The sequence below is a fragment of the Ailuropoda melanoleuca genome, chromosome 1 (genome assembly GCF_002007445.2).
Source record: "Ailuropoda melanoleuca isolate Jingjing chromosome 1, ASM200744v2, whole genome shotgun sequence".
NCBI classification, from domain to species: domain Eukaryota; kingdom Metazoa; phylum Chordata; class Mammalia; order Carnivora; family Ursidae; genus Ailuropoda; species Ailuropoda melanoleuca.
Window position 1 is genome coordinate 175,799,908 of NC_048218.1, and position 27,659 is coordinate 175,827,566.

General features: G+C 41.7%; 1 protein-coding gene across 4 annotated transcripts in view; it reads right to left on the reverse strand.

Annotated features, from left to right (window-relative positions):
• Positions 1-27,659, reverse strand: part of DOCK4 (dedicator of cytokinesis 4) — a 412,699-nt gene that overhangs the window by 98,117 nt on the left and 286,923 nt on the right. For all 4 annotated transcript variants that reach the window (XM_034670756.1, XM_034670760.1, XM_034670743.1 and 1 more), the window contains exons 21-25: positions 26,102-26,183; positions 24,881-25,051; positions 20,532-20,724; positions 7,246-7,373; positions 4,762-4,896 (exon numbers count right to left, since the gene is read on the reverse strand). In XM_034670756.1, coding sequence (XP_034526647.1) covers positions 4,762-4,896; positions 7,246-7,373; positions 20,532-20,724; positions 24,881-25,051; positions 26,102-26,183 — 709 coding nt within the window. The remainder of the gene's footprint in view (positions 1-4,761; positions 4,897-7,245; positions 7,374-20,531; positions 20,725-24,880; positions 25,052-26,101; positions 26,184-27,659) is intronic.

Here is a 27,659-nt window from a genome sequence, read left to right on the forward strand (position 1 = left end):
AGGGAGAAGCAGACTCCCTGCTGAGCAGGGAGCCCGATGTGGGGCTCGATCCCAGGACTCCGGGATCACGCCCTGAGCCAAAGGCAGACGCTTAACGACTGAGCCACCCAGGTGCCCCCTATTTTCTGTTTTAAAGACAAAGGAACAGAAGCTTAGAGATATTTATAAATTGCCCAAGAGCATGCAGGTAATGAAGTGGAAAGGAGGAGTCAAACCAGATCTGCTCGAGTACCCTGAAAAAAATGTCTTACAGCATAAAATCAAAGGAGCCAAAAAATTCAAGTGCATGTTTCCTAGCAAATTTCAATCCACATACCTTGAGAGAGTCTGGTTTTTCCCAAAACGGGGGAGGTACAACATGGCTATGCTGGGCTAAGTTTCTCTTTAGGTGATTTTCCTAAAATTTAGAACAATGGATGAATATCCTGCCTGCCCTAGCCCCAACTTCATCTGCAAACCCGATTCACTGCCTTCAAGTCTCTTAGTTTGTACTGATCATTACATCCTGAAAGCCTAAAGGCCATGCATACCCCAGAGAGATTTGTCATTGACAACCCTGCCTCCGGATACAAAGCAGTCTGAAAAAGTGTTCTAGCTTCTGACCCCAGACAGTCTTTATCCACAGCCAGCATCTGCTCTGAGGTTTGCTGGGCTATTTTAATTTTAAAACTATGTTAGAGCTCTATTGCCAGGAAGCAGTTAAAATGTCACCATCAAAACCATAATGAAGGAGAACTTTCTTCTGCTTTGGAGAAGATGGAAGAGATATACTTTTATCTATTTCTTCTGCTAAGTACTCCTTTACAAACCTCACTACTACATAGAGAACAAACAGAAGAAGAGTCTGAAGGTAGAGAAAAGAGAGCAGTCTGGTCAGGGATCTTGGGAGCTCAGGAAGGACATGGTACTGCAGTCTCTGGGTTTTCTTTCTGCTTCCGGTATCTCACACCTGGAGCTGAAGAAGCTGGCCAATTACACCAACAATTACAAACGACAATTACAAACAACAAAGGTCTACTCTCTTTGGCTAAAGGATCAGGTAAAGGGCAGTCTAGCAAGACAGAACTTTCAGTAATAGCTGCTCTACTCCAGTTGAACACTACAAAAAACTCTGGCCTCACCCACACCAAGTGGGGAGCTTAGACTTCCACGCTCAAAAAGCTGTGCTGAAGTGCCCTAATACCTTCCTCAGAGAAAGCCAAATCAGGAGCCGGCGCTTTCATGCCCAATGGTCAGTGTTAGTGAAGAAAATATGGGGAACACGGACTTCAACCTCTGTCCATAATGAGTTAGCAACCTTCCCCTTCCCCTGCAAGTAGTATCACATAAAACCAGCAAAAACAGAAGGCTTAAGACCCAGAGTCTTATAAAATAAAAATGTCCAGGCTTCAATTAAAAATCACTTATCATACCAAGAACCAGGAAGATCTCAAACTGAAAGAAAAAAGACAATTAATATATGTCAACATGGAGATAATAGAATGTTAGAATTATCTGGCAGAGCTTATGCAAAAATTAACTCAAAATGGCTCATAAACTTAAATGTAAAATATAAAACTGTAAAACTTTTAGGGAAAAAACCTAGGAGATAAACTTTAGGATTTAAGTCTAGACAAAAGAATTCTCAGACTTGACATCAAAAGCATGGTCCATAAAAGGAAAAACTGATGAAGTGGACTTCATCAATATTAAAAACTTCTGCAAAAGACCTTGTTAAGAGGATGAGGAAACAAGCTATAGAAAGGGAGAAAATATTTATAAACCACATACTCAATAAAGGACTAGTATCTAGAAAAAATATAAAGAACCGTGAAAATTCAACAGTAAAAAACAATTCAGGTAGAAAATGGGAAAAAGACATGAAGAGACATTCCACCGAAGAGGACATGCTGGTGACAAACAAGTATATGAAAAGATGTTCAGCATTATTAGCCATTAGGAAAATGCAAACTAAAATCACAATGAGATATTACTACCCATGTAACAGAATGCACCCCCCAACAACAACAACAAAAAATGACAACACCAAATGCTGAAGAGGGTAGTGAGAAATTGGATCATTCACACATTGTGTACATGAGAATGTAGTTACATAGCCGCTATGGAAAACAGTTTGGCAGTTTCTTTAAAAACTGAACATGCAGGGACTCCTGAGTGGCTCAGTCAGTTAAGCGTCTGCATTGGACTCAGGTCATGATCTCGGGGTCCTGGGATGGAGCATCACGTGGGGCTCCCTGCTTAGTGGGGAGTCTGCTTCTCCCTCTGCCCCTCCCCCTGCTCCTGTGTGCTTCTCTCTCTCTCTCAAATAAATAAAATCTTAAAAAAAAAAAACAAACAGAAAACTAAACATCCAACTACCATACAATCCAACAACCACACTTGTAGGAATTTATCCTAGAGAAATGGAAGACTTACACTTACATAAAAACTGGCACAGAAACATTTATGGCAGCTTTGTTCATAATGGCCCAAATCTGGAAACAACCTAGGTGGCCTTCAATGGGTGATGGTTAAACATACTGTGGTACGTCCACAAATGGAAATTACTGAGCAATAAAAATGAGTACGATATAAAAATATATAAATACATAAAATAACTTGGATGAATCTCTAGAGAATTATTCTGAGTTAAAGAAAAAAGCTTATTACAAAAAGTTATATACTGCATGATTTCATTTTTTTTTAAACATTTTATTCATATGATATGGAGAGAGAGAAAGAAAGAGAGAGAGAGCAAGCACAAGCAGACGGAACAGCAGGCAGAAGGAGAACCAGGCTCTCCGCTGAGCAGGGAGCCCAATGTGGGGTTCCATCCCAGGACCCTGGGATCATGACCTGAGCTGAAGGTAGATGCTTAACCAACTGAGCCACCCAGGTGCCCTGTATGACTTCATTTCTATAACATACTTGAAATTGAAATGACAAAGTTATAAAAATGGAGAACAGATTTGTGATTGTCAGAGTTAAGGAGGAGGTGGAGACGGGAAGGAAGTGGGTTTGACTGTAAAAAGGCAACATGAAGGATTGTTGGGGTAATGGAAATATTTTGTGTCTTGACTGTATTAATGTCAATATCCTAGTTGTGATATTGTCCTCCAGTTCTGTAAGATTTTACCACTGTGGAAACTGCGTAAGAGCTGTGTAATATTTCTCACAACTCTGTAATAATTCTTACAACTGCATGTGACTCAATAATTATCACAAAAAGTTTAAGTAAAAAAGCATGAAAAAACAAAATAAATTCAACATAAAACCCCCCAAACCTTCAAACCCATAATGAACCCCAGTAGTATTAAGCATCAACAACATGTTCTGAGCATTTACTTTGGACAAAGTCGTGCACTAAATACAGGAAGACAACCTCCATGACATAGGACCATTTTCCATATGAAATTGAGAAATCAATTGCTTGCTCCTCTTTTCTTTAAATGAGGCAGTACAGCTATTAATATATTAGGAAGTTTTTCATACCATCTTTAACTTAGTTTGTTAAAAGAAAGAGTTTAACTTTATTTCCCAAACTCAGAGCTTGGTTTCCTCAGGTGAATTTCAGCTCTGAAAGCAGAGAAAATAAAATTCAACACAACATGGCCATCCTGAAACAGTCAGGAGAACTTGGTAGGAGAGTCAGGGCAGACTTTTTATTATTTTTAAAAAATTTTTAAATTAATTAATTAATTAATTATTAAAGATTTTATTTATTTATTTGACAGAGAGGCAGCGAGAGAGGGAAAATAAGCAGGGGGAGTGGAAGAGGGAGAAGCAGGCTTCCCGCCGAGCAGGGAGCCCAATGTGGGGCTCGATCCCAGAACACTGGGATCATGACCTGAGCTGAAGGCAGATGCTTAATGACTGAGCCACCCAGGCACCCCAGACTTTTTATTTTTTTTTAAGTAAAAATAAAAATAATTTTCATCGGGGGCTAGGCAAACATTCTTGAGACAGAGGTTCTATTGTGCATGATTTATAAAAAGAATGGCAAAAGCAGACATTTTTGTAAATATATGTGAAAACTATAGCATCTACTGCCATTCCTGATATTTGGAAGAATATTCTTAATCATATAAAAAAAAAAACCCTCATCCTTGGTCAACTGAATGTGAATTTTAAATAGAATCCATCCATCCATCCACCTCTCTCCATAGACAAACATACACACTTAAAAATATATATACAAACTACCAGATACATTATTTCTTAATATTTTACAAATCATGTTATATTAGACTCATAAAATATTGGAGCCTGAAGGTTACTTAGAAACTACCACGTCAAACTTTCTCATTCATAGTTGAGGAAACTGAGGCCTCCCCAAATTAAGATCCTTACTATTCACAGTGAGAAATCCAGAATTAGAACTCAGGACCCCTGACTCTTGTTTCTCTATTTCACTACTGTTATTTCCTCAAGCAATCTGAGTGAAAATTGAATTGGAAATTGAAAAAGAAAATGAAAAGCTATCAAGAAGACTGGGGACACAGACTCACAGGCTAATTTAAATTGGGCAAAGTGAGAGCTAGTAACAAATCTGGCTTCCTGAAATTAAACATATCTTAATCCAAGATCTTTTAACAAACAGGGTTTCTTATCTTCATTCCCTGGTAAAATATAAGTAACTTACTGTGTATTTGAAATACCCAAGGGTCACCCTCCCAAGGGCAGACTTCCCAGATTCCTGTAGCAACCCACCCTCAGTGTGACTGAAGCTTTTACAAGCACAACTGTGCTCTGTTCCGTGTGCCATTAGCTTTATGATCTTACAGTGACATCCTGGAACTGGAGCCTCATGGCGGAGCTGGATGGCTGAGGTCGACTGGTGATCTCCAATATGGTTCTCAGCAGGATGTCCAGCAGGCTGGCCACTATCACATCTATTTCCTCCAACACAGATTTTTCCTTAAGAGAAAAAAATAAGAAGTTCCGGAAATGGTGGCTTAATACATGTATTAATCTCTCTTTAATGGAAAAGGGGGGGAAACCCCCCACATTTCCAAATACAGAATCAAAAAGTCAGGGGATTCGAGAACTTGACAGAAGTGGACCTCACCTATGTCACCTAAGTAAATGGCCTTCTTTTACAGAAAACAAAGGCACAGAGAAACGCACAGCTTACCCAAGAATACCCAACTAGGCTGTGCAGTGGATACTGGACATACAAATGAGAAGGCGGGTGATGTTCTGGAAAGCAGAGCAGACGAATTCAGAGCACCAGCTAGGCACAGACACAGTGTGTGACAGGGCCCAGGCAGTTTGCCTCTCCAAGCAGGATTCCTCACTGAAAGCCCCTCCTGGTTCCCAAAGTCCTTAATTGTTTTGATTTCAGATTGTGCTTACATATACTCTTGTCATCACCTGAGCTGCACAGGTCATTTTCCAAAACTCTTAAATGCAAATGACTATTCCTATAAAAATGATCTTTAGAAAATCCTCCACATAAGATGAGCAAACAGCGTCCAGTGTAGATGGACACCATGAGATCCAGACTGGACCTAAGGTCAGTGACCGTGGTGGGCCCTGCTTCCCTAAAGCAAAACTAATACGTGTATCCAAGCCCCCAGGACTTGAGAGACAGACCCAAATAGCTCTGCACTGACTGTATGAGCAGAGCTGGATTCTTACACTTGCACAAGACAAAACTCTGTGTCAAAGGCTTCCTGCCTTTACAAAAGAGAACCAGCCAAACAAACAAAAACTTTACAAAGTATGAGTTTGAAACAGCTTTTTGGCCCGGGTTGTGATAAACTTTCTCACACTTGCAAGAAAACTACCAAGGTTTCCCCTGCAGAGCAGTTTCTGTTCTGAATTCCTTATCAGGTAAGTCCAAAAGCTGACTGTAACTTCCAAACTTAAATAGACAGGAGAAATTTTTAAAAAGTCTTTTTCCCTACTGCTATTTGTTTTCAGTTTTCTGCAGTGAACTATCACACTTAGCAGAATTATACAGAGAAGTTTTAAGCAAAACTAACATTTCCCCCCTGTCATCACTCTTCTCCCCAGTCCCAGCCCAACTTTGGGGCCTGGGGATCCTGGGGATGTGTAAAAATCAGTCATCCCTCCCCAGGCAGGTCTATTACACTTTTATGCACAGAGTTTCTGACCCTTTCCTCTCTGGTACTAACTCTGTTCCCACAGTGCTGGGGCCCTCTCTCCACTCCTTCTGCTGGGGTTCCATGCCAGCTCAACACGGAGCCCTTCAGAAAGCGATCGTAAGTAAGAGTGACAAACATGGGGAAACAGTAGCAGAGCAGTAGCAGGGAGGCAGAGAAACAGGAGCCCCAGCACTGCTCTGGACAAGCTGTCGAAGAGTACGATGCCAATTCACAGCTGCAAACTGACGGAACTAGAACAGGACATCCTTTACATGTGAATTTCACATCAGCCCCGTGAGCCATGGACATGAATACTCAGAGTTGTCCCCATGTATACGTAAACATGTGACTTTTCTCTATTTGCCCTGCATCCTCTAATGCAACTGTGCTGCATGCAGCAAGAGTCAGGCACGTGCACAGGAATTCCCAAATCCGTAACAATTTAGTGATTACTGCTGGGGCTGAGTAATGACTACAGTACAAGATACGATCGGTCTCCTGGGGCTTTCCTCTGCTTCCAGTTTCTGCAGGGCAGGCCCAAGGGCCATGACCAAGCTCTGAGCATCATCATGCAGCCTTCCACAGAATGGGTCCAAAAAGACTTTGCTTTGCAGGCAGTAATTTATTCTTGCCACAGAGTATTCATCATATCAAGATTAAAGACACATGTGGGAGGCTTTGAGATTTCTAATTTTTCTCACTGGGTATTCAGTTCTTTCTCGAAATACAAGTTTAGGAAACCCAGGTTATTTGGGGTTGTAGCAATCTTACAAGATTAAAAAAAATTATTTCAGAGGAAAAGCAAAATGTCCAACCCAGCTGGAAGTAAAAGTGAGAGTCTCAGAGGGTTACCCTTCAGGGTGGTTTCTTTGAAGACTTTAACATTTTTTTTTTTAAAGATTTTATTTATTTATTCGACAGAGATAGAGACAGCCAGCGAGAGAGGGAACAAAAGCAGGGGGAGTGGGAGAGGAAGAAGCAGGCTCATAGCGGAAGAGGCTGATGTGGGGCTTGATCCCATAACACCGGGATCACGCCCTGAGCCGAAGGCAGACGCTTAATTGCTGTGCCACCCAGGCACCCCTGAAGACTTTAACATTTTTATTTCCAGAATCTGTTGGATGGGAACTGCATACTATGACCTGTATTTACTTACTGAGCTATTTTTCTTGATGAGACAAAATACGTTGCTAAGGATACGTGCGCACATGATCAGGTCCTTCTGTTCTTGCAGGTGCATGTGGAGGTGATGTAACACGACAGGCAAGAGAATGTACCTGGAATCTGGAGAGAGAAGAAGCGTTAGCGTCACATCTGTGCAGTCCCACGCCAACCTCGTGCAAATCCTTACCTATTCTTTAATCTAATTGTAATTGTTAAATGATCAACACAGAGTTAAAAGGTACATGAATGGTACTGAAAAACAGTGGTTCCTTTCCCTAATCCATGATTCCTGCATTCAAGAGGCCTTTGATTCTCATGTTGAAATAGGTTATTTTTTAAATTGTTTTACCTCCAAATATCTACGTGGCATACTTATCTGGCTGTTTTCTGATTTTTCATTGAGATCGACCATCTACTGACTTCTTACTATAGATTTACCCTCTTTTCTTTCTATCACAAGTCTATCACAAAACCTATCACAATTTCTGGCTAAATTAACATTTTGTATTTGCTACCATTCTGATTTCCAGTGCTTTGCACATGACCCCATTTTTGTTTCACCTTGGCTTATCTGTCTTTGAAAGCTTTCAGGAAATAATTCCTGATAATTCAAAATTTCCTGGTTGTGTGCCTTGCCTTGGCCCCTGAAATCTATAAACTTGTGTCCTTCAGCTCTGGGTTCTTGCCTTGAAATCCCTGTAGAATTATTTCCTTCTCTCTAGTTTTTCTATCCTCTGTCTGGAGCTCTGACTACATTGACATCATGAATGTCTTAAACTATCTTCTCGAGTAGTTTTTCATCCTCTTGTCCAACTTCCTTATCTTCCAGCTCTTCAACTTTCTTATTTCTGCTATCCTGTATTGAATCTCCAAGCGTTCTTTCTTGTTTCCAAGGCTGGTGTCACAGGTGTGTGGCACCTGTGACACCACACAGGTGCCTGTGCTCAGAAGGGCCCCATGCTTGGTTTCATGCTCTGTGCTCCCAGCATGAAATTCCTAATCATTTTCAAGGAAGAGGTGTTGTATTTTCATTATGCAGCCACTCCTGGTTATTTCTCTGAATGATATCCTTTTATAGCATGTCTCATGGATTTTTCTCTCTTTGGGTTGGTCACAGACAATTTTGTGATTTTTTTTTTTCTCTCCTTGAATTATCTTCTTCTTCTAAGTTCTTTTTTCTGTTTCTTCATTTTGGCCTCTGCTTTCACATTAAAGGTATTTCTACAAGTATCTGAGGATTGTTATTGTCTGTCTTTGCAAGCAAGGCACTAAAATGCTAAGTGGGGAAAAAAACCACAACTGTGTGCCTTGGAAAGCTTGTGAACTGGTAAAGCTTCACAGCAGGGAGGGAAGGCATCCAGATGTTTCATCAAGGGACCCCCAAAATTCAGAATCTGAGACATCTTTTCTTGGGCTGGTCACTTTCTCTATGGAGGAATCTGACAAACTCCTCTCTGGGGAGCATGAAATCATCATCTTTTAGTCATTTGAAATCAAGAAAGAAAGGGGCAGGTAGGGGTCTCTCTGTTTAATTGTGAGGTCCCGCTTATGGTGTGGATCCCCATTCTCAAATTAGCAGTGTCTGATCTCCTGAATCTAGGCATATCTCATTCACTTTCTTTGGAGAGTGAACTTCCCATTTTTGGCTGATTTAGAGAAGGGGGTAGGGAAGGGTGCTAACTACTCCTTCTAAGGATTTTTTTTAATCCAATTTTCATATTTCCAGAACACTTAATCTTCAGATATCTGGTATTTTCTTTTTATTTTTCATAATTTTTTAAAGTTTATTTATCTTTTTTAGTTATCTCTACACCCAGTGTAGGGCTTGAACTCACGACCCTAAGATCAAGCGTTGCATGCTCTTCCAACTGAGCCAGCCAGGTGCCCCTGGATAACTGATATCCTCCATTCCTGATTCTTTCTGAAACCACCCTGAGCTGTCTGCAGTTCTGCAGAGTAAATGAGTTTGTTCCTTGGCTCTATTCCAACTCCACACACCTGTGTGCGTCCACCTTCTCTTGTCTGTCAGCTACCACTCAACTTTGTAAAAACTGTTGATATTTTTGTGTTATCTCCTCTCCCATGCTCCTAAACTTGTGAGATTACACATTAAAAAAAAAAAATTCCTTTACCAACCATAGATACAAAAATGCTTTTTACAACTTTAGCAAATCAATTTTGGCAACACGTAAATACGTATTATTTCACAACCAGACAGGCTTATTTTAAAAGCAAGGTTTGTTAAACATCTGAAAATCATACTTGCATACTTTTTTTTTTTTAAAGATTTTATTTATTTGACAGAGAGAGACAGCCAGCGAGAGAGGGAACACAAGCAGGGGGAGTGGGAGAGGAAGAAGCAGGCTCCTAGCAGAGGAGCCTGATGTGGGGCTTGATCCCAGAACACTGGGATCACGCCTTGAGCCGAAGGCAGACGCTTAACCACTGCGCTACTCAGGCACCCCATACTTGCATACTTTCATCAGGGAAGAAAGATAAATACAATGGAATTCTTGTGATTCATGCTGGGTAAGTTCTAACAAGTCACTGGAAACAATGAAACAGCCAATAACCTCTCATTTCTCCTAGGAGCAATATACATATAGATACAATACATATCCTATATTGATAACAATATTAAATCCTAAAAACAACTCATCCAGTCAGATTCTATTTCCTTTATGTTACAAAAGAGAAAAAGATGTTCAGAAGCATTAAGTGACATTGCCTGAGGCCACCCCACTGAGAGGGGCCACAGGTGGGATTCAAACTATCAAGTGGAGGTTCTTGCACTGGGCTGCACTGCCCCCTACTGCTCCATCGTCTAGTTATCCCTGTATGAGCATGGAAAGGAAGGCAGAGCATTACGGAGTTTGATCTCAGCTGGAAACGTGTGCGTTCTGCTATTCAAATTTGTCTGGGCTCTGTGCATGGCCACAAATGAACATGAGAGTGTCACAAGTATTGATTTTGAGGTTACAAATACATTTTAGTAACTGAATCCATAAACAGTGAATTTTGACTGTACAAGTATCATTCCTCCATTACTGGAAGTCTTTTATTTATCCCTACTTTGTCATTAAATAGGTATTTGAAATAGAAAGGCAACTGACTCATGTAGTATTTATTTCAATCTTTTAGAAAAGTAACACGTAATTATGCTTATTGTCCTGAGTGTTTGCTTTTCAACAGGATGTCATAAGCACAAAATTACTGTCTATTATGTGCCCATAATGGTCATATTATTTGTGGATGTGCCCACTTGCAAATGCCCTAGACCCCTTCCCTGATCTGCTTGGTTTTTTAAAAGATGTCAACAGTTCAACAATTTAGATGGATTATTCTTGATTTATTAAAACCCATGTGTCTTATAAATAGTTGCATAAATTATAATTCAATTTGACTCACTCAAGAAACAATGGACAGCTTAAATAACACTACACCTATTAAAGAAACTGAACTTGTAGTTAAGAACTTTTCCACAAGAAAAATGTCAGGCACAGATGACTTCTATGAATTCTATAAAGCATTTATGGAAGGAATCACATCAAGTCTACAAAAATTCTCCCAGAAAATAGAATAAGCAGAGAACACAACTAAATCTTCTTAGGAGGCAAGCTTTATTGATGCCAAAATTAGTCAGAGGTATTCCAAGACAATAAAACTATAGAATGCTATCTCTCATGAACACAGATGCAAAAGTCCTTATAAAATTTTAGCAAAATAAATCTAGTTATATATACATATATATGTGTGTGTGTGTATATATACACATATATATATAACCATGATAAACAGGGTTTATCATGAAGGCAAGTTTGGTATAACATTTGAAAGTCAATCAATCGATATTAATTCACTGTATTAACAGATGTAGAAAAAAATGTGCAAAACCCAGCATCCATTCATGATAAAAACTATCAGGAAGCTAATAATAGAAGGTAATTTTCCCAAATTGATAACCAGAATTAATGAAATACCTAATTTTATTTTATTAAAAAAATTTTTTTAAAGATTTTATTTATTTATTTGACCCAAAGGCAGCAAGAGAGGGAACACAAGCAGGGGGAGTGGGAGAGGGAGAAGCAGGCTTCCTGCTGAGCAGGGAGCCGGATGTGGGGCTCGATCCCAGAATGCTGGGATCATGACCTGAGCCAAAGGCAGACACTTAATGACTGAGCCACCCAGGCACCCCGTATTTTTTTTATTATTATTTTTAAAAGATTTTTTTTTTTGAAAGAGACAGAACAGGAGCAGGGGATGGGGTAGGGAGGGACAGAGGGAGAGGGAGAAACAGACTCCCTGCTGAGCAGAGTACCTGAGGCTTGGGGCTGAGACCCTGGGATCATTATTTGAGCTGAAGGCAACCCACTGAACCACCCAGGTGCCCCTGAAATGCCTACCTTTAGCTACCATAATACTTAACAGTGAAGGATTGAAGGCTTTCTCTTTAAGATCACAATGAAGGCAAGGATGGCCAAGCTCACCACTCAATTCAACACTGTAGTAGATTCCTAGCCAGTATAAGAAGATACTTTCATAGGTAAAAGAATATATGCAAAATATTCGCAACTGGGAAAGGGCCGATTACCAGTGTTCGCATGGTTTCTCTTACTGGTTTAGCAACACAAGGGGGTTTGGCCTTAGGTTTACTATTAAAACAAATCACACAAAGCACCGCCTTCTTCACTTTTGGCAACAAAGAACATGAAAATCCAAACTTGTGAAATAATTCATTGCAGGCTTCCTTTAAACAGGAAGCCTGACCAGGAAACTTAAATACTCATTTACAAATCAATTACTTGACAGAAAGAACCAAGGAAAAGAATTAAAAGATTGCAGGACAGGAGTCACCGCCTGGTGGTGATTAATTAGGAAGGAAGATAAAGCTTATCTGATATGTTCCTGCAGACAGAATTTCTAAAAATTCAATTTGCAACCAACTGTTAAAAGAGAGTATCTACTGCAAAAAAAAAAAAAGAAAAAAAAAGTAAGTAGACAAATAACTCGTGTGTGGTGTGCATAAAAAGAAATGTATGACTACCTAAAGTGCAGATTCGCTTTTTCTCCATTACTAGGGCAATGTCAGCCAATGCAAATGATACAATCAGCGGAGAAACGCCAAAAAAGCTGACTGGTTAAAATACTAATTCTTACCTTCAAAAGGAAACACCTGGACTCATCAAGCAAGACCAAAGGGGAAAAAAGAAAACCCACAGTTGAACAGACACTAACTTTCCATACATTTAACAAAAGAATCTGTTATGCGGTTTGTCCTTGCAAGGGTCAACACACATATATTCCACATCTCAGACGAAGCTCACCGTATTATGTATCTCATTGAGCGTATAAAGAAGCGACTCTCATTTACTTTTTATTTTGCCCATACGCACTTGCGTGGATAAAACCAACTCCCATTAGTAATTCTCAGTGGGTGTGGGGCTAGGAAGGAGGAGAAGCAGCTGTGAAAAGCTGGTAGATTTCCTACTTGAGGTTAATTTTGAAGGAAGTCAAACTGATCGTTACCTCCTCTACCAACAGACTTAGAAAAGGATCCCTGAAGTCAGCATCTGTGCACAGAGGAGCAAGGTTGAGGAGTCCTGCAGTGCCACGCACGGCGGCCAGTTACTCTCCACACCTGGGCGCAGTATGAGCTGGACACTGGAAGGCGGACCTCCGCCGCTGCTCCCAGGCAGGTCACGTGTGTGTGTGTGTGTGTGTGTGTGTGTGTGTGTGTGTGTGTGTGTGACGGACACCACATTATACAGGAGGTGGGCAGCGATCAGGCCCCGGCGAGCTGCTGTCTGCAGAGAAGCAGTGGCATGGCACAACACCTGAATTCAGAGCTAGGTTGGGCCTTTATGATCAAAGCCAGCAGTAACTGAAATGCCAATGTCACAGACAGCAAGAAAACCTGCCAACGAGCCTTTCACACACCGGAGGACAGACGGCACTCAGAATGGAAAGGACAGCAGACAATGCAGGGGCTATGTTCTCACGCAGACAATGTCAGGACCACAGAGGAAAATGATAGGCCGAAGGATGATCTCTGACAGAGATTTCACCCCACCCTGGATGCCTCCACCATGGGGCGCCCTTCCCAAAGCAAACCAGATGCTATGAACACTTGCTACTTTTATCCACTGTGCTCGGCCTCCGGTCTGGGGCTTCCCCAGCCCACACTGTTCTGTCGTCATACTCGTGTTCATCCTTAGCTCAAAATTCACTTTTCCAGTGAGTTTTTTTTTTTTAATATACATCATTTATTTAACACCTATTGCTGCTCGATCCTGGTCCCGAATGCATGACCCACTCCGTAGTATTCATTCGTGAAACCTCTACCGAACACCTATCATGCACCAGGCACAGTTCTGGAAGCTGGAGAGATCAGTGTGATCAGGACAGATAAAGTCCCTGCCCTCTGAGGTTTTCCTTCTGGACCAAGGGATGAAGACAGACTTTAAACAACTAAACCCAATTCTTTATTCAGTTATAGCCCTGTTAGGTGTTCCAAGAAGCAAAGAGCAAAACGAGCATGAGAGAGACATATGAGTGAGCAGGGCACAGAGGAGATGCTTGAGAAAATGAGGGTTAAACTGAGCCCAGCAGGGTGAAGGGCGATCAACTGGGATCGGAGAGCAGAGGAGAGCGTGGGTTTAGCAGAATGAAGCATTAAGAGGTGCGACCAGGGAGTGGGCAGGGTGAGGTCACAGGGCCTGAATGATCAATTCTCTTCTGCGTCCTCAAAACAGAGCACGGCCAGGGGATGTGAGCAAGGGAGCTGGGAGTGACATCATCTGGTGTGAGTTTCCGGGAGGGAACTCTGGCTGCACAGATGGATGGGAGAAAGAAAAGGGAAGCAAGTATGGACATGCCGGAGGGAATGCAGGCAAGACAGCAGTGCAGAACGGACTGTGGCAGGCTCGGGGGGAGGGGGACCGTCAGATATGAGATGTGCGGAGGCCCAAGAGTAGTCTCAGGAGCGGTGGAGATGGAGGGCAGAAGGGAGAAGAGGGTTTTAAGGACAGCTCTGAGCTTTCTAGGGCTTGGTGCTGCCATATACTGAGCCGGGAGGAGCCGGCTTAGAGGGACAAGGGGTTTGAGGTGCCTGTGAGTCATGTGTGTGGAGAAGCCAAGGACAGATGGCTACTCAGGTTTGGAGCCCAGAGGAGAGACATGGCCTAGAAATACAAATGGGAGAGTGGTGTCAGCGCATGGACCACAAACGCAGGTGAAGTAGGTGGGATGAACCCCAATTCTCATTCGGGCCTCCCTGCTACACAGCACCTCCTTCCCTTCCCAAATCACAGCTGCTGCACCTTATCAGTCGTCAGTCCTTGTTCGAAGTCAGCTTTCAGGGTAGACCAGCAGCAGACTGAGGGCAAGAACTGGATGTTGCACTTGCTACAAACATCTCTAACATCGTACCTGGCATGGGTTCTGCCCACAATACACATTTGTTGAACGAATAAACGACACCACGAGTCTACTGGATATGAGGGGCTGCTGAAACAGAGATTCCTGTGTCCTCATGTCTCAACATGGCTAAAACGGGAATAGAGTAGGACGCACAATCTCAGGGTCTGGCTTACAATGACTCCCTCTGTGGGTCCTCGCCCTGGGCCGCCAGGGGAAAGCAGCGACTCCCAACTCATCACTGCAAGGAGTGCAGCTGTTCATAGAAATGAAACCAGGACACGCATCCCGGCCCCGATTTCCCCTGGAAATCAGTGTCGATGTGGATGAATGAGGCGTAAGAAATGAGAAGACACAGCTTTCAACTGTTCCCCAGTAATGCGCTTGCTCATGCCAATCAGTATTGAAAAGTTCAGGAAAAAATTTAAGAAAACAATTTAAATTGGGCCTAGATGTTGCCATTTATTTTCACACAGATAAAACTTAGGGTCAACTATGATTTTGGTGATGCTTCCATCTTCCTCCCCAACCTCTGTACTTCAAAACTACTCTTTCTGCCATTGCCAAAGTGGTCTTCTCCAAAATTTAGACCCTTTCATGGACCTCAGGAAACAGGAAGAATAGAAATGTGAAGAGAAAGTGAAAATGAGTTGTTTAATTTTTACACTTTAAAAAAATACTGATCTACATAGATTCCAAATCTTGGTGCTGGCCTTCAGATTTGACCAGATGCCCTAAACTCTGACCTTGGGGTGTGACCGATGGGGGGGGGGTGTGATTCTGCCTGGCTGTGGAATGGCTCCAGCCCTCAGGTTGCCTACGGACCCCCAACTCAACCTGGCTTGAATCTTCCTATGACTTTTGTCATTCCCTTCTTTTGGTGTAGACTATATGTGTCCCTTTGTCTTTTCTCTGTATTAATTTCTCATCTAACCTCAACCAGGAGTATTCTATAGTCATCCAGGTTCCTATGCAGGCTTCCTCTGCTTTTTTTTCTCCTTGGGATTTGTGTTGGTTTTTATGCCTCAACCTGACTGTGCCATGGGGTACCCAGATAGTTGGTTAAACACAATCCTGGGTGTGTCTGTGAGAGCATTTCTGGATGAGATTAACATTGGAATTGGCAGCCTGAATAAAGCAGACTGCCCTCCTCAATGTGGGTGGGTCTTATCCAATGCACTCAAGGCCTGAAAAGAAGCAAAGGAGACAAAATGGAGAATTTGCTCTCTCTGCCTTTCTTTGAGCAGAGACATCAGTCTTCTGCCTTCAGACCCAGACTACAACTTCCACCATTGGCTCTCTCAGGTCTCCAGCTGACCAACTGCAGATGTTAGGAATTCTCAGCCTCCATCATCATTTGAGCTCATTCCTTGTAAGAAACCTTGTACACACACACACACACACACACACACAACTCTATCGGGTCTGCTTCTCTGGAGAACTCTAACACAGGATTCGAGCACAAAGACAACTGTTAGAACTATTTGTCTTTCCCGGGGAGCTTATAACATCTAGTCTTTTTTTTTCTAAAATGTTTTGAAATTTATTTTCTTAAAAGCATGGGCCAACTGTACTCTGTACTCCTCTCTCTGGATAATATCAACTCTCAGAAATAAGGTCACTTTCTCAGATCCTTCTCACTTCTATCTCACTAACCATTTCTTTGCTGATCAGAATTAAGCTCAGAGTAGCAACTGTCTTCACCATGCTCTAGGTTCTGAGAAATAGGAACTGTCAAAAACTCAGTGTGTGATCTTTGATTATGTATCCAGCTGACATCCTGTAATGTCCTTTTCTCTTCTTTATCTTGTCCTATTTTAGATTTATAATTTTAAGTCAGAAAAGTGTCATTTATAACATGCTTCTGGCTAAGATGCATATACTCACACAAGTGCAGTGCTCTGAGTCGTATTTTTTAAACTTTCAATCCACAAATAAAACGTAGACATTTCTAAGTGTTTTTTCCCTTCTGATATGCACGTGAGCTACAACAAGCTTTTGAGTCTGTCTGCTTTACCCATACGGGATAGACAGAGTAATCATCTCCCGAAGATGTCCATGCCTTAATTCCCAGAACCTGTGAATATATAAGGGCAATACGGACTTCACAGATGTGATTAAATTAAGGGTCTTGAGATGATGAGATGATGAGATGACCCTGGATTATCTGGATGGGCCCAGTATAAACACAGGGGTCCTTGAAAGTGAAAGAGCCAAGAGAGTCAGTCAGAGAGAGTTCAGGTGATGTTCCACTGCAGGGTTTTTTTTTTTTTTTTTAAGATTTTATTTATTTATTTGACAGAGACAGCCAGCGAGAGAGGGAACACAAGCAGGGGGAGTGGGAGAGGAAGAAGCAAACTCCTAGCAGAGGATCCCGATGTGGGGCTTGATCCCAGAACCCTGGGATCACGCCCTGAGCCGAAGGCAGATGCTTAACAACTGAGCCACCCAGGCGCCCCCACTGCAGGGTTTTAAAGACGGAAGGGGCCACAAGCCAAGGTGTGCAGGGGGCTCCTACTAACTGTAAAAGGCAAGAAAACAGATCCTCTCCTAGACCCTCCACAAAGGAATGCAGCTCTGCGGACACCTTAATCACCTTAATTTTATCCCAGGGAGAAGCATTTTGGACTTCTGCCCTATGGAACTGTAAGATACAAAGTTTATGTTGTTTTAAACCATTACATTTGCAGTAACTGTTCCAGTACCAATACAAAACTAATACCCCACACTGAATCTAAAACACAAATCTGATTTCACCATATTTTGGTGATGCTATTCATTTTTCTCCATTTATAGTTTCTAGTATGTTTTCACCCATTCCCTATCATTTGTTTATAGTTACTTCTGGGGCTATAAGATAAAACTGGGGCATCCAAATACCCTTAAAATAAAACAAAAACCTTTCCTCTGTTGTAGGAAGTGTGTGTGTGTGTGCATGCGTGTGTGTGCATTTTTTTTAAAAGTAGAGGTCTAAAGTATTAGACTTAAAAACTTTTATCTGTTGCTGTCGGTGGATGACCACTAGAACTCCTTTTTTTTTAAATCTTTATTTATTTATTTTATAATTTTTATTTTGTTATATTAGTCTGGAACTCCTTTTAATATGGTTCTTTGCATCCCACTCCCCCATGCCCGTAGCTATACAGTTTTATATTTTCCTTCTTCTTCCCCCACCTGTTAGACAGAATCTGCCAATATTTGTGAGATGTACCACGGCCCTTGTAAGAATCACATTCTCCTCTTAACCACAATCTAAGACATCCTATCCTGTCCTTTGACACCATCTATGGAGCCTACTATTTGCACCACACTCTTCTTTTCCTTCTAACATCTTATATTTCAACTGGACAATACAGATATGCTCCATCTATTATCCAAGTCCATAGTTTCTGACATAGAATTTCAGAGTTATTAAAAACACTTTCCAGGTTTCCCTAACACGAGTGTGGGGTCCCAGGTAATTTAAGTAGAGCATGGTTTGCGCCTTGGGCAGTTCTCAGGTAAGCCTGCTGTTTTTTTCCATGAAGACAGCCCTGTTCCCAATGTACCTTCCAATTTATACGTAAGTTTCCGATTTCTCCAATGGTGAATCATTCAACATCAAGCCACACCTCATGCCCCCCAGGGCAGTGATGGAGGTCTTTCCTCCTACTAGCATCTGTATGCTTCTAGGTGCTCTACTGATCAGGAGCTGCTTTTTTTCTCCCAGAGGTTTTGTTTCTCCATAATCACCCTTCATGGGGATGTCCCACATAACACAAGAGGTGGGTTTCCCCTTCTCCTCTTCGGCACAGAGACACAGTCACCAACCTCCCCACGCTGGCTCTGAGCCTCTCCTCCAAGTCACCACGCGGAGACACTTCAAGATCCTCATTTCCTGGGTCTCTTGAGTCCTTCCACCCTCACCCTAAGAAATAATCTCACCACCTCCCACAAAAAATAATCTCACCACCTCCCAATATCTTTTCTCCTGGATTGAAACAACTTCTTTTCTTCGTATCTCCTTAGTCCTGATTCCTGTACCACCAACTAATAAGCTTCAGTAATCAATAACTGAGTGCACAGACAGAACACATCTCTAAGAGGCATATGATGGACACGATCCCCTCAAATAATTTCCTTACCTTTGAGAACCATTTGTATTATCTATGTTGCTTTTTTGGTGTCAGACTCTAACAAAGAATTATCTGGTAAGTGAGAGAGAAAGATGGCAGAGACCACCAATTCCTCTGAGATGAGGTGAAAGCAGAATTGGTGTTCTAGTTACATCAGGTACCGGGTCTGGACCTCCACCTCCTACACTTGGCACCCCTGCTTCCTAACCCTGGGGGAGGCCCCGATCACTGCAGAAGAACCTCTACACCTCTGAGGAGCAGAGTTCACAGACCGCTGCAAGAAACATCTTTTCTCCAGGATGAGACGGTTTCCTGGGGAGAAATTAGAAGGCTTGAAATTTCTTTCCCTTATTGGAGTATTATTTCAGGGGAAAAAAAAGAAACCCAGAAACAAACAGTCCAACAACAGGAGAAAAAATAAGTTAACCAAGATAAATTCTTCAGAGTGGAATACCATCCCCCCTGCCCCCCCAAAAAGAATGAACTAGAGCTGTATCTAGTAGCTTAGATAAATATAAAAGTATAATATTCATCAAAAAGAAGCACTCTATGGAATGACATACAACATAATGTCATCATACAAAGACTAAAAGATGAACGACATTTGAAAAGATAAAAAAAGATTTGTTCTTATAGATATGTAATAAAGGCACAGAAAATAGAAATAGGAATTTCTGATAGTGGGAATTTTTCTGAAGTAAGGATGGACATGCAGGAGGGCCTAACTATATCTCTAATGACAAATTTCTTAATAAAAAATCTAAAGCAAATACTTGCTACTGTTGAGATTTATTAATGATTTACTATCTTACACTCTATTGTTGTCTGTATGTTTAAAATGTTTTACAATAAAATAATGTTAAAAAAGCCTTTTTAAACTACATTTGAAAGCCTATTTCAAAAATATTCTACACACATATGCATTCCTGTGGAAAGATAATTCTCAGTAGAGTCAATTTTTAAAAGTTCATTTAGTGATAGCGATAGAAACTTCTTAAACTTTAAAATGAGGCTGGTACTTTACTTCAGGAAAAACTAGAAGAAAACAAAAGGCAATGGGATTTAATAACAGATATTATAACAAAATTAGTGTAGTAACTGGTCACTTGCTATTAGGATAAAATAAAAAATGACAATACATCAAAACATTCACTCAGTTTCAAAACACAAATTGATGGGAACATTTTAAGAGCAAAAGAGACAAGCAAGGATCATATCAGGTCCCTGTAAGCATCTCTGAAAAAAAAATGTTAAATTTTGTTGAACAACAACAAAAATCTAGGGCACCTGGGTGGCTCAGTCAGTTAAGTGTCTGCCTTTGCTCAGGTCATGAGCCCAGGGTCCTGGGATGGAGCCCTGCATCCGGCTCCCAGCTCAGCAGGGAGTCTGCCTCTCCCTCAGCTTGTGCTCACTCTCTCTCTCTCTCTCTCAAATAAATAAATAAAATCTAAAAAAATAAATAAATAAAACCTATGACAAGAAAATAAGCATGCCTGACATCACAACTAGTCTGTGATTAGAATCAATAATTTAATCATTAGGGTTTTCGTTCTTTCTAGAAGTAAAGCTTTGATAGCCATGCTGCTGTATTTGGCTACTTAATACATTTACTCTACTATCCAAACATACAATGCTTTTGAGAAAGTCATTTTCTGCTTCCTCTAATTGCTTCTGCTGACCTGTGACTACCGGGGATAAGGAACGGCTTTCCAGAAACAACGCTCACTCACGAGACTCCCCACCCTACCTGGATTGGTATAGAGCTGGCTCTCCACGGTCTTGCCGATGCACTGCAGTTTCACGGCCTGCAGTGAGTCATCCACGTGCACGATGGTCGGCAGACTGCCCAGGGTGTCCTGCACCAAGTTGGCCACTTCCCGGACATCAAAGAGCTTCAGGAGTTCTGAGTACACAGCCGGGAAGGAGCTCAGAAACACAGCCTTAAAAGGAAGAAATTTAAATCAGCTCCAAGATACACCCTGAGAAATTTGCTGTAAAATGTCAATGAGTTTAAGACTGTGACAAATAATTTGGAATGATTAAAAAAAATGAATGTAAAATGGTTCCAGTACCTAAAGGTAAAAGGCTGCAATTAAAAAAAAAAAAAGATGTAACAATACAACCATGTCTTAAAATGTGCAAGGATGCAATATAATGAAACTGAGAAATTCTGGAAAATCACTGGCATTAGCAAAATGATTGGCAAAAAATTGCACAGAATCAGCAAAACGCAGCATGATCAAATGGAAAGAATGCTCAACCAAGACCTGGAATGCAGTCGCTTATATTTCCTTTCTTTTTGGAGAATGTTTCTGAAGTGCTCATCTAAATCTCATTTACCTTGAAGGAACCAAACACATGGACTCCCGAAAGTACTGAAGTTATGGTTAAAGAAAAAAAAACAAGACAGGGAACCAGAAGGCCCAGATTATATGTACTACTAGCTTGGCCTCTAATCAACTCTGTGACCTTGGACAAGTCACTTTAGCCCCATGGGTTTCAGTTTTATCACCTGTAAAATCAAAAGATCATTATAACAAACCTTTAGGTTCTTTCGAGATTCATTGTAACCCCAGAACTCTGTGTACTCAGAACAATATCCTTTATGTAAGTGAAGAAGCCTGATAACCATTTGCTTAAGGAAAAAAAAAGTGCTAGTATCAAATCCTAAGGGGCACACATTGGGCTAGGATTGTACATCAAAACAAACCCAGTCTTTTAAATTCCACAAAAGGAGGGCAATGGAAGGAAGCGTCGACCAGCCTCAAGTCTACAAAGTGGGGGAAGGAGGCACATGTTTCTAATATGCTAATATTCAAGTGCTAGCTGGCTTACCAATGAGATCTGACACCAGCAGAAAGTAGGTTGAGTCTACATGTGCTGATGATTCAAACACAGACTCAAATTCAAATTCATGGGTTTTGGCATTTATCTGTACGGCAGCAGCAGAAATATCCAGAAGAGCCAAGACCTGTTTGACGCCAGAACCATCAAAATGCTTCAGGGGCTACAGTCAACAGCTATGTGCTCCTTGACTCTTAAACATTATAGATTTACTTGAATGTGTTTAAAATTAATTACTCGGTATTCCCCGTTAAAGATTACATTTATATAACTTTCATTTCACTCTGCAAAGAGCTGAGTCATACAGATGAAATTAAGGAAACAAAATACAATAAAATGAGCCCAGCTTTCTGATTACTGAAGAGTCAACTATGCAGATTTTGCTCAGGAATCTTTTCATTTATTAATTCTTTATTTATAGCTCTTTACTTCAAAAACATATTTGGATGTACCTGCAGTGAAGATACATGTATTAAAAAGGATAAAGGCACAAGCACCTTGTGATAAGGGCAGAAAGACAGCTGGACCAAGATATCTAAGTTAAGGAGTTTTACTGCAAATAACAAGAAAAGCCTAATTTTGTTTTGACCTTCCTGATAGCCAAGACAAATAGAGAATTATTAGGAATTTGCGGCAGGGTCTTGGACCTCAACTCCTTCTGACATTCCTCTTCTGCTCTTGGGGATCCAGGGTAGGGATCTGTCTGTAGACGGGGAAACCAGGAGCCACAGCTCCAACAGCTGAGTGAGCTGCCAGTCCTGTTGGGGCGGGGCTCCGAAAGACAGTCATTAGTGAGCTGGGTTTAGGGCAGGAGGACTCAATGAGCATCCCGGGAGAACAAGGACGACCCCATCTGTGGGGCACTATAAACTGATCCAACATGAAGGTTTTCTGGGATGGCTGCTCTGCCTCCAGAAGATAGAATTTGCCCTGAGTCATAGCCCACAATGAAAAATGCAAAAGAGAGCAAGGAAACTGGGTTTTTGTCTTTAAGGCAACCCAACAGTAAGACTTGGACTGGTGGATATCCTTGGCTCTGGAAGTGACAGGCAGAATCCTAAGATGACCCCAAGACCTTTTTCCCTCGGTGCTGTCCCTGTGGCTAAGTTATGTTACATGGCAAAAGGGATTTTGCAGGTATAATGAAGGTTACTAATGAGTTGATCTTAAAAAATATGGAGATTATCCGTATGGGCCTGACCTAATGACATGACCCTTTAAAGCAGAAGTTTTTTCTAGCTCATGGTGGGAGAACTCAGAGAGATTTGAAGCATGAGAAGGATCTGGCATACTGTTGCTGGCTTTGAGGATGGAGGGGCCACATACCAAGGAATGCAAATGGGCTCTCGGAGCTGAGAACACCCCTCCTCTCCTCCAACCCCTTGCCAATACCAAGCAAGGAAATAGGAAATCTCAGTCTTATGAACACTTGAGAGATTCTGAAAGTGAATTCTTCCCCAGAACTTCCAAATAAGCCATCAAGGCCAACACCTTGATTTTGGCTGTAGGAGACCCTAAGCAAAAAACTCAATCAACCCTTCTTGTGCACAGAACTGTGAACTAATAAACGGATGTTATTTAAAGCCATTAAGCACACGGTTATTTGTTACGCAGCAACGGAAAAGTCACACGCAGGGTCAATCAGATTAGTGACACGCTCCTTCTTAGAAAAGGGAGCTATGAAGGTGTGGGGTCAAAAGAGAACTTGGAATAAGAAAAGGTCTAGAGTATTCCCCTTTGTCCCAAAACACAGAGGGACAGAGTCCTTTTTGCTTAATAAAGAAAACTAACCACTTCGCCATTTTCTATGAATTCTCTTAGCACCAACCTAAAAGAAAATGATCACATCTCATGGGCCCATGTCATCTCAGGGCAACTACTACGATGCAGTGGAAACATGACTAAGGAAAAAGAATATTTCTCTAACTTTATAGAAGGGAAAAAACCTCTTGAGTCCCTAGGAAGGCATGTCATTGAGAAACTATGACTTAAGGTTACTCTTCAAAGTAAGAGAATATTTTTCAGATGTGAATTAGGTTATGTTTTGTCCCTACAACCAGTAAAGGTTTAAGATAAAAAATCTCAAATATAAGAGCTTTTACAAAAGTAGTGAGAACTACTTTTCTGACTAGTTTCTGAGAACTTTGATCTAAAGGAATACATGATTAGCTTGTTGCATTATCCTTTTCAAGTATCAACTGCGAAGCAGGGTTTAGCTAGCGAGCAGTTGGACTTTGAGGTATCTGGCAAGTTCCTCAAGTGCAGGGATTATGCCGTTGGCAACAGAGGTCAAAATGTATCCTTGCCCAGATGTAACATTGGTCCACCTGTGTAAAGAAAAGATTAAAGGGAATAGCACCCAAAAGTCAGAAAAAGCGCAGCCCTATTATCGGAGGGTTGGTCCATTTCTGGTGTTTTACCGTTATACGTAATGCCTTCCAAATGTCAAATGGCGCCAAATTATAATGATACTGTAAGAGATCTAGTTAATTTTGTCTTCTAACCTTCCATTTTTTCTCCCCTAATTCTCAGTGATTACAAATCTCTAGTCTCCAGGGGATGGCAGCAAAGAGGCTGCTTCTCCAAATGGACAGGTTTTTAAGCAAGTCATCGGAACTGAAAGTGTATCAGAAGGATGAAGAAAATGCAGAGTAAGATACTAAGAATGATTGCTCAGAACACACTCAGGGCCGTGCTACTTGGAAAGTGGATAAATCCTGTTCTTAAACAAAACCCACGGAGCTACTCCAGGTAACAGCGTTTGGCAACAGCCGCTCAGTACTGGCCATGTAACATCAGTCCCAGGACAGTTCAGGTCAAGTTAAATAAAACAAAACAACATGCAGTTTAGCCCAAGTCCAATACAATGAGTCTCAAGCTGACAGATAAAAACGCAGCGCAAGGCTTGGGGTAAACAACAGTAACGAGCGGGCTCCAGTGAACTTCCTTCCCCCAGGCTGACGGTGACGGCCTGTCTGCTCCTCGGCATGTGTTTTGGGAACCGAAATCCAGGCTGACCAACAGCCTTCCCACGGAGAGTGAGAACAGCTGGAGGAAAGGCAACCTAACTTCTGCTCTGCTGGTGCTCAGAAGTGAGGGGACCTTCTAAAAAGTCTGCAAAGTTGCTTATGCTGCATATGTCAACTAGAGCGATGGAGTTCTCGTGGAGAAAACATGCACTGCTGCTGTGACGTAAGCACGAAGAACCCGGACTCCTGTCTGCTCTACCGAGCCGAGATGAGCAAACATTACCTGTGACTGAGATAACGCTCCTGAGCCTTTGCTCTCTTGAGAAAGGAAGAAACGGACCGACATAAGGAGCTCCTGAATGCAGCAGCGGAATTCCTCTTCATTTTGGCCACCGGTGGCGAGGGAGAAGAGCCTTCGAGATTGTACTATATACTTAAAAATATACTCTTGTGCCTTAAAACGAAAGGTTTTAAAAGTTAGTCTCAAAGGAAACCGAGAGTATTTAACAATGACATGGCATAAAAACCATGGGACAGCATGAGATTTTTAAATTATTGATTTCAATGCTAAGACCCCATAAGGTTTTCAAACAGTATTTACTTCTCGGGGAAGAGCCACTTCTCTCTGATGCTAATGAGAGAAAATGTATAGATAATTTGAAAATTCCTTGTAATTCTCAAGAGGTATGAACTCGAAATGCTTCTGATCCTCAGGTAGATTTTTACTTTTAGTTAACAGAGAGATACTGGTCTGTTTCTCAAAAGTTATTGTGCTTTGCTAACAGGTACTCTTGCCACTTAGGATTTCACCTTCCATCAGACCAAGGTGATAAATTTATCATCAGGAAAACACTTGCTTTTAAAAATGCATCCCTGTCTACTTTCATCTACTGGCATCAAATAGAGTGGCACTCAACGACAGGACATGAGAGGACTCTCAGAGCAGCTACCGGACAATTCCTTTAAGAACCTGTGTTCTTCATGAACATGTTTGCAAGTAAAGTGTTAGCATCTCCATCGAGCATAAAGGACCCAGACACGTGGGCAGGATTAAACCGTGAGACCCAGTAACACCTCAGGTCTCCTCACTGTGACCCCTGCCAAGTCACCCTCTCCTCTGTCAACATTTCAGAAAAATCGTTCTCAAATGGCCTCTATCAGGGGGTTGGAAGCAAGAGCCAGGAACTTTCAAGCTTAACTGCCTATCAGTGGTCTTCTGTCCCGAGACCTCCCTCCTGCCAACCCTAGACTTCACTCCAAGAGTTCTGGAGCTCAGAGGTATAAGGATTCAACCCCAAGCAGTTCCAGTGGGTGAGCCTGGCAAAGTCTCTTTCAAATTTCATCAGCTCTGGAGGAGCATAAACTGATTAAGATCGTTGAATTGGAATGCCAGTAATATATCATCACCAATTACTGTCTGTGTAGAGGAAAACAATTAGTTTAGGCATCCTCACACAACAGCTCTGTTAGATGACATTATCTGCTATCGCCAGTGTGTCACTACCTTCAACACCTCCTGGATGTGCTCTTGCCGTTCCGCTTCTGTTATCCTGTCCACATACCACTTGAGAACTTTGATGAGATCTCTGAAACACAGGGGAAAATAGACAGCAGGTGGACTTGGTTGAGTTCTCAGTTACAAGCCAACACATCCAACACTTTTATCACTAGGAGGCTTCTTTTCCCATCAGTCCTCACTGTTTGCTGTCAGACTGCTTAGTCTAATGATAATAGGAATGTGCACACCAACATCGCTACCCCTCTTTGAAGCTGAAGAGAGAAATACTTCCTCCCATTGAGATTCTCTTCAATATGGACATAATCCATCGACCCCTGCTGTTTCTGGCAAAGATTCCCAATGGGTAAACACAAATACCACAGAAAATGCCTCTGGCCAAGAAAGGGCCTGGAAGTCTGACTGCCACGGTCAATCCTGGATAACTGATCATTGGGATTTCTTCCCCAGTGACCATGTAAACAGCTGGATGAAATATTCAGCTGGAGGCCAAAGGGGGTGTGGGGAAGGATAGGGCAACATCTCCCTACTTCAAATCACATGCCTATGGACTGATTTGCTAATTCTCTGACCTGTGGGAAGAATAAGCCTTATCATCAGAGTGCCTTAGTAAGACAATTTCCAAGACAGGCAAGTTTGTTTTCTTCTTTAAAGAAACAAAAAATAAATGAAAAAAAAAAAACCAACAACAATAATTCTCAAGACTGCAGTCTTGCTACCTTTACTTTTGTTCTGTTCTTAGTTTCTGAGAAACAGAACAATTTTTAAAAAATGCTCCTCTTTTCTCTCAGTCAGGGAAGAATGCACGGATGTGGTACGAGGTAGGTGCTGCCAGGAGTGTGATTTTGAAGATAAATATCAGTGAGTTTCTGACCATCCATAGCCCGAGAAGATTCCATAGGCCTTATCTGTCTTGTTGGGAATGATTACCCTGCTCTTCTGGCCAGCATAAAGTGTTAGAAATTACACCCTTCCTCTCCAGCTTCCACTGATAATTTCAGTCAGAAGTGGTAAGATGTTACCAGGGCCCCAAATGTTAGGCCGAGTGGCAGAGTCAGGCGAACGTTTCAAACTATCACTGATATTACACTTCACCCTCTGTAAAAATCATGTTGACACACTGCTCATTTAAATGGAGTATTAAATCTTCACATGCCTTGAGAGGGAATACCCAAGGTAATAGGATCAAATGCTTATTTGATTACTTATCTTTTATATGCCACATGATGGGGGGGAAAGGGCAAAAACACGATTCCATCTTTTTTTAACACACTTCTGGAAATAAATGATTGTGCGTGTGCATGGCCTTAGTGCTTAAGGTATCAGGCAAAAATGTGGGAAAAATAGCAACAGCATTGTTAGAATGGGGAGAAGGAACTTTGGAGAACATTCCAGGGCTGTATTTAAGCAGGGCCAAAGACTGGGAAGATGTTATACATAGCACAGAAAGAGAGAAGCTGTTGCCTCTGGCAAGTATCAGCTAGGCTGCAGGGAGGCAGGTAAGAGCTACAGCTTGTCATTATTCATTCACTGTAGGCTTGTCTGC